The 13,688-nt window shown below is 34.1% G+C and overlaps 1 protein-coding gene across 12 annotated transcripts in view; it reads right to left on the minus strand.

The window, feature by feature from the left end:
- The window catches only part of LOC105349227 (kinesin-like protein KIFC3), a 31,449-nt gene that overhangs the window by 5,832 nt on the left and 11,929 nt on the right, over window positions 1–13,688 (minus strand). For 9 of the 12 annotated variants that reach the window (XM_066080012.1, XM_066080013.1, XM_066080014.1 and 6 more), the window contains 14 exons: window positions 9,763–9,860; window positions 9,264–9,456; window positions 8,175–8,425; window positions 7,633–7,788; window positions 7,125–7,328; window positions 6,708–6,893; window positions 5,182–5,316; window positions 4,941–5,000; window positions 4,245–4,388; window positions 3,853–3,964; window positions 3,271–3,452; window positions 2,668–2,772; window positions 2,258–2,388; window positions 1,982–2,099 (listed from right to left, as the gene is read on the minus strand). In XM_066080012.1, coding sequence (XP_065936084.1) covers window positions 1,982–2,099; window positions 2,258–2,388; window positions 2,668–2,772; window positions 3,271–3,452; window positions 3,853–3,964; window positions 4,245–4,388; window positions 4,941–5,000; window positions 5,182–5,316; window positions 6,708–6,893; window positions 7,125–7,328; window positions 7,633–7,788; window positions 8,175–8,425; window positions 9,264–9,456; window positions 9,763–9,860 — 2,075 coding nt within the window. The other 3 variants (XM_066080018.1, XM_066080017.1, XM_066080021.1) reach the window with 3 other exon arrangements.

The raw sequence follows: 13,688 nt of genomic DNA on the forward strand, positions 1-13,688 counted from the left end.
TTTGTAGATTTTATTTCATATAAGTTATCAAGTGCCCTCTTGGATGAAAAGGAGAAAATTTATTCAGAGGAACGTAGCGTACCCCCTCCACAAACACCATTCCCACCCCCTCTGCAGCAATAAGAAAAAAAATCATTTTCATAGCATAATAATTTTGTAGCAGAACGGTCATACCTACATGTGTAGTTAGGGTCAGTATCCTTAATTTAAGATAGCAATAGCAACGTTTACTTTTAACTACTAAATACTTTAACTACTAAATACTTTGAGACTAAATTTTAGAAAATTAAATATGCACTGGGTGTCTGCGCCACGACATACAGGCTTTGGAACGATAAAGAACCCTGACTGCTAAATGACTGAGTGTGTAGTAACGAACGTAATTTGAATATTATTGAAGTAAAAAAAGTATAAATCAAAAATAAAATTTTAACCCCCCCCCCCCAAAAAAAAAACCAATGAAGGGGTTATTTTTAGATTTTATATCCATTTCATTTTAAATATTCAAGGGCCGATGAGCACGAGAAAACTTGGATTTTAAGTCTTATTCTTATAACTTAGGTCTATCTAAACTATAAATTCAATGTTTAAATACGTAAATGTTCATTCACTCTCGAGAAATTAAATTGTCAGCAACTCGGTCTTTTACAGCTTTCAGAAGACCTATATATAGGCCTATATATATTTTCATTCTTGTATGATTAAATCACTGCTTCTTACTAGTATCTACTGTTGGGGTTTTTCTGGGTCCATTTGGGTAAATCGGCGTACCGTTTCTATATAGTAAATTTTGTATTTAAAACATGACAAATATACAAAGACCAAGGATTTCGTGTTTGTATAACGGAATGATGTTTCCACTTAAAGTAATATCTAGCGTATACATCACGGAATAGAGAATTTGCCTAATGTAAATACTTATTTACATCACGTAATAAAGTTTAGACAAAAAGTCAAGACATTTTCGTATCAAGTTATGTACTTTTGACATAAAGTGATAAAGTGTTGACATAATGAAAGGATGAGTTAACACCATGTATTAAGGTGTTGATAAAATGTAAAAACGCATTGATATCATGTAATAAAATGTTGACATAATGTAAGGATAGAATCGCGATACGTACTGCGGTGTTGATATAATGTAAGGATATATTGAAAGCATGTAATAAAATGTTGACATAATGTAAGGATACATTCGCCCCATGTAATACAGTGTCGAAATAATGTCATGATGTATTGACCTTTGGTTGTACAATGTTGGCATAACGTAAGGATGATTTTACATCACAACGTAAAAAATTGACATCATGAAAAGACATGTTTACTTCACCTAACGTGCTTTTAACATCACGTAATAACGATTTGACCTAGCGTAAAGATATATTCACACCACGTAATGGACTTTGACATAATGTAATGATAATTTGACATAATGTACCTATAGTATTATGCTATAAGGCAGCCATGGCGTTCCATATACATGCATTCAGGTGGTATGGGACATCTGTCAATATTAATGTGGATTAAAGTACATTATAATTGAAATACTTTCAGCGGGTTAGAATTTTTAGATTTTACAATATTTAACCAAAAAATACGTTTTAAAAATTTTTAGACAGGTAAAAATTACAAAATCCCCAGCGGTATTTGAACTCATGACTTACAGATCCGTGATCCTTTAACCAACTGCACTACGCTGTTAGATAACAGTTTAGGGGAAGAAACTATTTATAAAATTATACTTCATTTTATTGTTTATTTCGATGAATAATATGTCACAACTTTGAGGTGTCCCATACCACCTTAACACGATCTGATGGGTAAGAAAAACCTGTCACCCCATTTCTTCTTTGATTTGAATATTCATACTTGTCACTCAGACATAATCCTGATATACTATAAGGAATAATCCCACATATAAGAAGTTCCTGCTAAATAGTAACTCTGCAATATTTGCTGACTGTTCATTGTTAAAGCCTACCTGGTTAACGTCCTCCACAGATTTGACTTCTTCTGAACACAAGCCTGGCACATGTAAACCTCCGTCTGATTTCATCTTTACCTCCATTTTGTATGAGGGGTCTCCACTCAGTAGATCCCTGAAGAAAATCAAACCAAGAGATGTGACGTTATTTTCTGGTACACGTATTAGCAAAATTCTTGAATTAAGTTAGTGCTAAGCAGTATATAGGCATCAACATAGATTTTATCACAGATGGAAGGAAACCTTGAATCAAAATGCTGGTATGAAGCTGACCTGATCATTTCGTTGTAGATCTCCATTACACTGACTGTGATGGTGTAGGTCCAGTCCTGGCCTCGGTCCTCTGTCTCCTTAAACAGCATGGCCAGGGCTCGCTGGTTGATGCCTGGGTTATCCTTGTTACCCTATATTCATAGCGAAATCAAATGAATCTCTTAAGATTGCATGTCAATCAGTAAAGGTTAACTCCCTTTGTATTTCTACACATCTAAAACTAACAAAGGATGTACTGAAACTAATTTTACTATTTTAACCATTTAACTAACAATATTAATACAGAAAGAATAAAATGCAACAGTAATAGTGTTTATAGCATCCTGCACAAACATTAATAACAACATTGTTAACTATCCTCTCAAAGTCTGAAAATAGTCAATAGCTAAATGATGCCATTTGTTTCTTACCTCCATCGTGAACGTCTTTCCAGAGCCAGTCTGTCCATATGCAAAAATACAGACATTGAAGCCATCCACGCAGGACGTCACCAGGGACTGGACCTCATCAAACACCTGAAATATAAAAGTTATCCATCTAAACACCTGAAATATAAAAGTTATCCATCACAACACCTGAAATATAAAAGTTATCAGTCTCTAACATCAAAACTCAAAACATCACGCATGTTTAATTGCACTGTTGCAGTATTAAAGGTTTGAAACCATATTCTATATGTTACAATATGCTGCAAACTTGGATCCAAGTGGATAAAAACTAATTACAGGAGAAGAAAGTACTCGCACATAAATAGACTAACCTACATATCCATTCTAAGAAAAACATATGAAAAAAATATTTCCAGGAAATCAAACATGTTCTGATACTTTCCAAAGATTGTTTTGACAAAGTCTTGATGTGATTAACAACACAGAAATATCCACAGCTACAGCATTAGTATTCAATGTTTTTGTGTGTGATGTACAGGTATGAAATGATGGTAAAAAATGTGCAGTGTATCTTTTAGACATTTTAATCATATCCTTCTCCACAAATATGGCTCGGACTCTCACCTGTTGCTGTGTACTTTCTGGAGTGAACACCAGGTCCATTTCAAACGTCTGTGATCTCCCCTTGTTGTTCACGTAGATCAGACCATTATCGTCTCTGTCGTAATCCACCACGATATTCCCCATCATGCCACCGCCATCCTCTTTAATCTTGGGCCGAACTCGACAAAATACTCTGATGTTGCCTGATAAGAAGAAAACATGCATCTATGAAATAAATGGTTAAAATCTCAATCATGCTAATATTTCTTTAAAGAGAGCCTTGAAAAACAATCATTCGAGGTTTTGAAAAAAAAAGAGAAACAAATTTCATATCAAATCATGTTTCTTATTGCATCAACAAAGCATATGGCAGTCATGATTGAAATAATTTAAAAGCACCTGTTTGATGAAATTCTTGATTTAAAGTTTAAAAAGATGTGAGGAGCACTAATAAGAATGAATTTTATAAAACATGTACAGTGTGCAATTTATTCCTACTGATCTAACAATACTGCTGTTATTTGGTGAATAAATATCATTCATTTGAATATATTGCTTTTTCCCAATAAATAATCATTATTATGCAATTAGTGTTTAAGATACCTTTCAGTTCAACCAGTTCATTGTGGTATTTCTTTCTGAGCTGCATTTCTTTGTGGTAACGCCTCACCAGATCCTTATTATAGTCACCTATATTCCTAATGGCCTGACATATCTAAGTAAACCAAGGCATTGTGGTTGATGACTAGTCTAAACAAACTATATAAATCTAGTGTGAAAATTCAAAGTCCTTTAGAAATACATCTCATAATAATATAATGAAATATTCAGTCAATATATGGTATCTAAAATCTTCATAACGTCGAGGCTGACAAGACACAACCTGTATTCTTATAGTTGAATATATGTTCTCAGAAGCATATTTTGGGCTACATCAGTACATGTATCTAGACCCTCGTAATTGCTATCTTTTGAATATAAGTTAAGACATGTACCTGGTTATTGATACCAGTTATGGCTGTCTGTAAGGCCTGTGGGAACTGCCTACATTGAGCCTGCAGCTGTGTGTAGGACTTAAACAGCTCCTGATAGGCTGGTAGGACTAAGGAAGCTTGCTCACATAGTTGTTTATATCGAGCCTAAAAAAAAAGTTTCAAGTCAGACATTGATAAAACCTGTACAAGCAAAAGTATAAAACTTGGATATTTTCAAAGTTAAATAATCATTATTCAATTCATTTCTCCATTTTAATAAAATTTCAACAAAATTTTACAAAGATTAAGTGTACATGTTACATGAAATTTCAAGTCAACATAAATATTGAGTACCTATGAAACTCTCCTGGTAATTTGACAGTATGATCAACATATACATTAGCTTTTTAAAATCAAATTTACACTGTAAAATAAAACTTGTACAAAGTCATCTTAATTTTGAATCTTGCCCTTAAATCATAGATGATGGTATTAAATATGCTTGAGTTTACTTCCATGACTTACATGTGTTACTAAATTATCTGTGCTGGATTCAGATCTCACACCATAGGTTGTGATGGTCAGTGCAATGTGTGATGCAATATTGAATATACACATGAGATTTAGTCTCATATTTCGATGAGTGATGGATATTTAAGTTGAATTGACTGCATATTATTTTGAAAGGGAATTTTACAAAGAAATACATTCCCAAACCTGCCATTGCTGAGCATTTTTCATCCAAAAGGAGGATATACCATTACAAAAGTTAGCCAACTGCAGTATGTGAGAAAAATAAAGTGTCAAAAACACAATCACAAAATTCCAGCAAAATAAAAACAGTGACAAATTCTCAACACACCCCAGGGATCCAACAAATTTCTGTCACATAAACATTCATTTCACACGAATCAATACAACTCTGATGATTGTGTTCTATAAACAGTGTCTTTCCTACCTCCAGATGCTTGAGGTTTCTCTCCATTTGCTTTTTTGTGTTCTGAATGGCTGCCTCTTTCGCTCTCTCAGCTTCTTCCAGTTTTTCTGCAGTTTCCTGTGCCAAGCTGATCAGCCTTTCTTTCTGTTTGTTGACCTAAAACAAGCAACATTAAAATAATATAGAAATCATGTTTTACACAAAATTATGCAAAATTAAAGAAGTATTGATTTTGCCTAATAAAAAAAAATCCTGTGAGAACAAAACTTACAAACCCTGTATATATATATATTTATATATAACAAATTCAGAAATTGTTGTGATCTATTTTGATATTCATTAGACACAAGAAAGAACCACATTATAGAGAATCTAGGATTTAGCCTACAATAGAGTGTCAATGGTTAGAATTTGTATCTGTCATTAAACCGCATCTACTGTCTGAGTCTGACTACTGAAAATGTTATTTTGACTTACCGGTTATTTGCTAAAGGATTGGACAAAATAACTTTTTTTTCTTGTTAGATCTTAGTTTTTCTACTGGTACTACAAGCTTTTGTTAAATTATCTCTATGACATGGCAAAATAAAGTTATTAAAGTCAAACTTTAATCAAGGTACTGCTTACTGCAATCACAAACTGTGAAATTCTAAATCAAATTATTGACAGTTAAGTGGAATAACAGTCAATAATTCACACTTTAAGCAAATACATTTGTATGTATCAGTATTTCATGTCAAATCAGTTTCATTACAAACTGTTACAGTCAAAGCACATGTTAATACATGGTAAAAAAATATGTCATATAGTCCTATGGAATTTTATCTGCCTAGATTTTCTTAAAATTTGACATTTTTAAACATTTTCATATCAAATTGGTTGTTCTTGCCCAAATATCTAAGTACTTTGACAAATTGATAGGTATGTATGTGTCAAGACTATACCAAGGCACAGGTGTTGTCTATATATATCAGTGCACTTTGTAAGATATGCAATGTTTGAATAGACTCAGATGATCATCAACTTTAAATGCTAAGACAATTTAACTGTATGCCATAATCAAAATAACCAAAAGCAATTACTTTTAACAGTTATACTTAAAAGGTTATAATTATTCATACATATTTCAAAGTAATCTAAATGTATTATGAAATTAACCATAATTATTTAATGTCTAGGTAGATACATAGCTTTTAAGAAGAGCTTTTAAGGAGGCTAGGTAGGCAACAAATTAACCATCAGATCTGCCTTAAATTTTGATACATGATAATTTTGGCCATAAACTGACATATATAAAAAAGAAAAAATCAAAATATTTTAACTTTAAAATTTGAGCATTTCCTATATCTTTTTACAGAGCTCTTCTTCATAATGAGGTAAATATAGCATAAAAATCGCCACTACCATTTAGCCCTCTTAAAATGGAGGACTGGTCAGTTCCTAATAATTTTGTTTAAAAGCTACAGTATTTTTTTTTTTAAGTTTGGCAATTTTGACATTAATATTTCTGTAAACCCAATAAGTCTTCCTAAATCCCTGTTGCTGACCTGGTCTGAGAGCTGCTCGTTGAGCCCCTGTTCCTGCTCCAGAAGGGCTGAGAGCTGGGAATGCTGGGACTGACTGTCCTCCAGCTGGGCGCGGTACTCCTCCCTCTCCCTCTCACACACCCTCAGGCTGTCCAGTGTCTCCTGTGACTCCACCTGCACTTCCTGTACCTTGATTTTGGTGACAACCTGTAGTAATTTTAAGGGGATTGAATATTTATAGCAAAAAATTTGTTAATTGTTTAAAAAAACCAAAACTCTTTCAAAACATTTTGTTGAAACATACCAGATGTAACAAATAATGTTTATAACAAATCAAAATTGTTCATCCCTATAACACTTTTAAAATTTGCTCAAATCATGTTTAAATGTAATAACAGTATGTAAGTATGAGGATTATCTATTGTTAAAGATCATCACCTCGGGTTCCCTGGCCTGTAGGTGTGTCACCTCCACCATCAGGTCCCTCATTCTCCGTGAGGTCACGCGGTGCTCCTCCTGTAGTTTGCTGACCTGATCTCGGTGTTTTAGTTCGCCCTCCTTCTGTTCCTCCATTTTCTTCTGTAGGCTTTCCTGAAGCTTTGTCAGCTTTTCTCTGTATTTCTTCAGTTCTTCTTCTAGGTCCTGACATTTTTAAAGAATGGAATACGAATATTTTAACAAATACAGTGGAAAACCTGACAACCATGTTACAGTTATACTAGATACAGTTATAAAGCTTAAACACAAGAGACTATGAATTACTTTAAATTTTGCTATCCAGCATTTTTTACATGTACATGTATACAACATATCTACAATACTTCAAAAAAAGATTTTTCATAAATCATATTCTTTTGTGCTTATATGTTTCCTTTAGAATCCCTTAATATTCTTGGATTTGTATTATTTAATGATTCTATGAAGCAAAACTACTATGGTGGCATACCTTTTGTTTTTTTATGCCCTCCTCGAACAAGGAAGTGGAGCGGGCCTGTGACTGCCGCAGCTCCTGTACTTCCTCGTCTAGTTCCTTGTTGTGGGACAGCAGCTTCTCCACCTGTTTCTCTGTGTCTGTGTGGCAGGGACCTGTGTCCGAGGGCTGCTGTAAAACAGAGGCATAGAGCATTCAAAAAAGATGAACTAGAGGACAGGACAGAACAAAGTTATATAACGCTGTAACAAAGGTACTGAATACTCAGAGCAACCAGAGAATAAATGAGCAGGGAACAGAACAAAGTATATATAGCACCAGAGAGTTGTACGTTCCAACTTGATCATATGTCTAGCAATGAGAAATTACAGTATACAGACAATTTTTCTTGATTCATAAAATCATATTTGCTAATCCAATTTTTATTTACACTGTAGTATCAATAGTATTGAATACCTATTTATGTTGAGTATATTTGATAGGACATAATATACCGGTAAATGGCATTTTAAAGAATTTAACTGTTAAATGATATCCTTTTTAGGAAATTTATTTACCACACTGTTTTTGTTGTATTTGTTGAGTTCCTCTTGTAATTCCTTCTTTTCTTTTTCTAGTCTTGTGATGATTTCTTGATTGGAGTCGTCACTGACTCCATTCATGCATGAATGGTTCTCCATCTCTGACTGGACTAACTCCAGCTGCTTTGTAAGGCTGACTTTCTCCTCATGAAGGCGCTTTATGTCCTCTACCATCTTATTGTATGCAGCACTGTTAGCATTTCCTTGGAGCTTTTGACTGCCATTACCTGAATAAATTCAGATTTAAATTAATATCCTGCATCTTGTACACATGTATTCTTGATAGCATTACTGATTCAAGCACAATACACAAATTGCTAGCTTTCTTCATTGTGAATGAATATCTTGCATTGACTTAACCATAGGTAGAATGCTAGCATTCTTTACCATGAGTAAACTGTTAGCATTCTTTAACCTGTATAGAGTGCTAGCACTTTTTACCATGACTGGAGCATTAACTTAGCTCCTAACCATGAGAGGGGTGCTAGCATTTTTTACCGTAAGTCGAGTGCTAGCTGAGATTCTTACCATGAATGGAGTGTTAGCCGAGTTCCTTACCACGAGTGGAGTGTTAGCCGAGTTCCTTACCATGAGTGGAGTGCTAGCTGAGTTCCTTGAATGGAGTGCTAGCCAAGTTTTTTGTGGAGTGCTAGCCGAGTTCCTTGAATGGAGTGCTAGCCGAGTTCCTTGAATGGAGTGCTTGCAAGTGTCAGTTACTGTGGCTGCAAAATCTAGCGTTTCTTTCCATGACTTGACTGCTAATGTTCCTTTCCACTTCCCCACCATAAATGGAGTGCTACCCTTCCTTACCATGAGTGTAGCCTTAGCCTTCCTTATTGTGAGTAATTACTGGTACTTACCGTGAGTAGAGTGCTCAGCTCCACATCATAAGTGGACTGCTACCATTACTTACTGTTCCTGGAGGTCTCTGCCACTATCAGTGGAGTGCTAGGGTTCCATACTGTAAGATGACTGCCAGCATTACCTACCGTTTGTGGCGGTCTCTGCCTCCATCAGTGGAGTGCTAGTGTTTCAGACTGTGAGTGGACTGCTAGCATTACTTACTGTTTGTGGCGGTCTCTGCCTCCACCAGCCGTCCCTCCTGCTCCTCTACCAGACTCTGGAGGTTCCCGATAAGCTTGTCCTTCTCCATCAGGTTTATCTCCTGTGTCTTACACAGAATCCTCATCTGCTGTCTCTTCGTCATCTCCTCTTTTTCCAATTTCTGTTTGTATTTTTTGTTCTTCTCTGACAGATTCTGTAATCAAATTTCACAAACTCTAAACAATTTTATGGATAATAATTGTATTTCATAGAGCCATAATACGTCATTTTATTTTGGGGTTAGAATTCATTAAAGCATTTTTTATGAAATTGATAAGAATTTGATACAAAAAATTGAGTAAGTATCAGTTTTTAGTACATGTACATGAATCAGTTATGAAGAATCATGTGTAAGCTGAATAGTGACCTAATTTTGCAAAACTCTGCAAAATGGAATTAATGATTTTTTTTAAATTAAACCCCAATTAGATCCCTGTAATGTGTGAAAAAACTAGCTTACTCTGATGGTAAATAGGAGCTCATCTCTCTCTGAATTTCTCTCATCCAGTTGCTTCTGTAAGGTCTTGTATTCCACAATGGAAATGTTCTCTTTATTATCTGTAAATAATAGGTTGACTTTTACACCATTTATCAGAGGAGCTAAATTTTCCCAACATGAAAGATCAATTCAATGCAGGCAAACAGCATGTACTGTTTACAGGGACCTTGGCTGATAGTTTGGCTAAGTTGTTCTCTTTTATAAAACTGAAGAAAAGGGAAGTCCATAGTAAAAAGGCTTATGTCATGGAGAGTTAGTACTATGTGTCAATAGAGAGAGAATAGCATATACATGAGTTTCACTTGTTGTAAATAAATCATTCTCTTATCATATTGAAATGGCTAAAATATTTAATACAATGATAGTTTATTCAAATTTGTAGATAGAGCTGACCTTAGGATGTGTTCAGCTGTATTAAAATAATATTTATCATATCTAACTTTTTCAAGCATATCATTTCATTATACATTCCATATTTGATCAAAAAACAACCACTAAGGATGCTATACAACTTACAAGGAAGAGACGTGTATTATATAAACTCAGCAAGCATGCAACAAACTTTATTACTGGTAAAATCAATTAAGACCAAATATCCCAAAGCAACAGATAAAATATGCAGATTGCTCTAGTTTCCATAAGGAAATAATTTAAATTTTGTTTTGAACAAAAAAGGAATTATATGTCTGATCCATTGCCACTATGGCTTTTTGTAAATTATAACGTTTTGGCCAAGAATAAAATGGCTTGCCAACCTTCCAAGCTGAAATTCCCAAAGACTCTTATTGCATTTTGTTAAGACCAGCTAATAACAGTTCAGTGCCATTAAACAGTTCCATCCAGTCCCTAGAGTTAAAGGAAAGCTGATTTTCCCAGGAGTGATTCAATAGATTTGTCTAGACAAATGTGAACCGATGTGCAGCATTCTCTCTGCTTCTATGCAGCGCTGCACAAGTCTCGTGAATTATCTGGTCCTTGTGCCAGGATATAAACATTGATCGGTGATTTTACCGCAGTGAGAGAAACTTCTATGGAAATGTTACAAAGACATTTTGGTTTTAACCTGAATGGTCTCATCTTTTATATTGCACAATATATCATACCAGTACATCAAGTCTAACATCAAATTAACATTATCTATAATTTTGTTTTTGAGAATTCACCGACTTTAGGCCCTCTCCTTTAATGCTATTTATCTTGCAATAGCTGCTGAATGAATGAAATAAAAACTGTTAATGAATTCGTATTAATGAAAAATAAGTTAAGTAAATTTATGCTGTATCATTGTAATGAGTTCATTCATCTCTTCAATTTATGTACCTTTAATTCAGTACACAATCCCTTTATCCTGAATAAAACTTAACTCTTGCCCGAGACCAATCAAAACAATAAAAACTATCACAAGAGTACAATCATTCAACTGTCAAATCCATCACCAGAAGAATGCATCCGTCCGACAACCAGTCAGTCATCCATTTTATATGCATCAGTTATTCAGAGAAGCAAATTTAAGTCCAATATCAAGAATCCCTACAAAACATACAATATAGTTCTACAACTTACTCTGAGGAGAATTAAATCCAATCCCTGATGGGAATATGTAGAGTTTCTGTGGATATCTGCGAGCCCGGCACATGCAGCATCCATAGTATCGAGGAGACACTAGCATTTTAACATGTCGATGAAAAGGCGCATTATTTAACTCCATCTATCATTGGACTAACACATACATGAACACCTCGAGGGACCAACAGTTGCCAGTTATATTTTTCTACAGCACAAATCAATCCAAGTCTCAAGATGCTAGTTTGTTTTTAATCCATATTGGGAAAATCAGGAAGGATCCCATTCATCATGTTTATAAAACAAAACAACTTAAACACGTAGCAATAATTCCGTAGACCACGTCTTTGTAATCAAATCAGGACAGTTCTGTCCTTTGCAGATACGTCAGTTTCTGATATTGAATTTAGACCTTTTGTTCTACAAAGTTACCTCACTAAACAATTTCACAGTAATTTGATGTATGCAACAATACACAACAAAATGATGAGCCCATACATCTCACAACTGTCAATGAATGCCCTTATATATGCCATAAAAATTCAAAGCTCCTAAATTATATCTCTTGTAGTAAAAATTTGAATAATTCATTCACCTCAAGATCTTCAAAAGCAATATTGTTTTTTGTATTAATCCTTCTGTTTAATTACCAATGAGGTAGAAAAAATCTAGAATAGCAAATTGTTTCTATCCGTGTATAAATCACTGAATCAAAATTAATGAAAAAGTCACAAACTCAATGAAAGTAAATTACAGTGAAATAAGATTCCCCATAGGTTCAAACACTTAATCTAAACCAAGCATTGGCACATATCAATAATTAAACTCCTCTGTAAAGAAAACCTCAGGCAGAAAAAGTTGACAGGAAATTTTCCTCAGTTTTGTTCTATGCAACCCTAGAAATTCATGCACTCCACAAAACTAAGAGAAATTCCAGTATATGAACCCGTGATTACACTTTAAAAGAAGGGTATACACCCACTACCTAAATAATACAGGGTGGATCACAAAACATCCACTGCTTCATGTCTCATATCTTGTATTGACAAAATAACCATTGGTTTCTTATCAAAACATTTGATCTTTTTTATTGCTGTCCAGTTTGGTTTTAACAAATCTTATGGATAGGAAATGTCTTTATACATACATTTAGGAACTATACATTACCCTAAAACTATTACATATTTTAAACCAGTAAATGTTTGGGAAGCCATTTTTAAATCAGACTTTAAGTATAACAGTAGCTAATACACAATTGTATGGTGGCATATCTCTGCCCCTTGTGTGCAAGTTATTTTTCTTTTAATTATGTCGACATGCAAGATAAAGATGTTGACATGCGAAATAGTTATGTCAGCATGCAACATGACTATATTGACATGCAAGAAAACTGCAATCAAATAAGAGTTATTAAAAATATCAAATATCGCCAACAAGTGACATCAAAGATGCTAAATACGCTATCTATTGATGTCAACATGCAACTTATCTATGTTAACATGCAACCGTCTTTATGTCGACATGCAACTTATTTATGTCGACATGCAACTTAGTTATGTTAACATGCAAGATAAATATGTTGACATGCAACATATTTATGTCAACATACAACTAAGTTATGTTTACATACAACTTCTAAGTTGCATGTCAACATATTTATCTCGCATGTAAACATAACTAAGTTGCATGTCAACATATTTATCTCGCATGTCAACATACGTAAGTTGCATGTTGACATAATTAAGTTGCATGCCAACATAAATAAGTTGCATGTTGACATAAAAAGTTGCATGTCAGTATATTTATCTTGCATGTTAACATAAATAAGTTGCATGTCGACATAGAAAGGTATAATTTAGCATCTTGGATGTCACAGGTGGGCGATATCTGAGATTTTGTATAATTCTTATCTGATTGCAATGTTCTTGCATGTCAACATAGTCATATTGCATGTTGACATAATTATCTTGCATGTCAACATAATTATCTTGCATGTCGACATATTTGATAGAAAAATAACTTGCACACAGGGGGCAGAGATACGCCACCATACAATTGCTTTAATAGAATTAAGGCTTTTTTTTAAGATGAAGAAGAGAAAGGGTTGCATTGAATCAAAGAGTTTCAGTACCGGTTATACCAAACAAAGTTGTTTCTGAACCCTACCTAAAGATGTACAATGACATATAAAACTCACAAACTCCTCAAGGGCTTCAATAGCGAATTGAGCATGACACAGTGGATAAAATAAATTTACATTTACAATTTACGACCAGTATATTTATATTTAATATGCAACAAAATATTACAGCAAAATAAGTTGT

The sequence above is a fragment of the Magallana gigas genome, chromosome 3 (genome assembly GCF_963853765.1).
Source record: "Magallana gigas chromosome 3, xbMagGiga1.1, whole genome shotgun sequence".
NCBI lineage: Eukaryota > Metazoa > Mollusca > Bivalvia > Ostreida > Ostreidae > Magallana > Magallana gigas.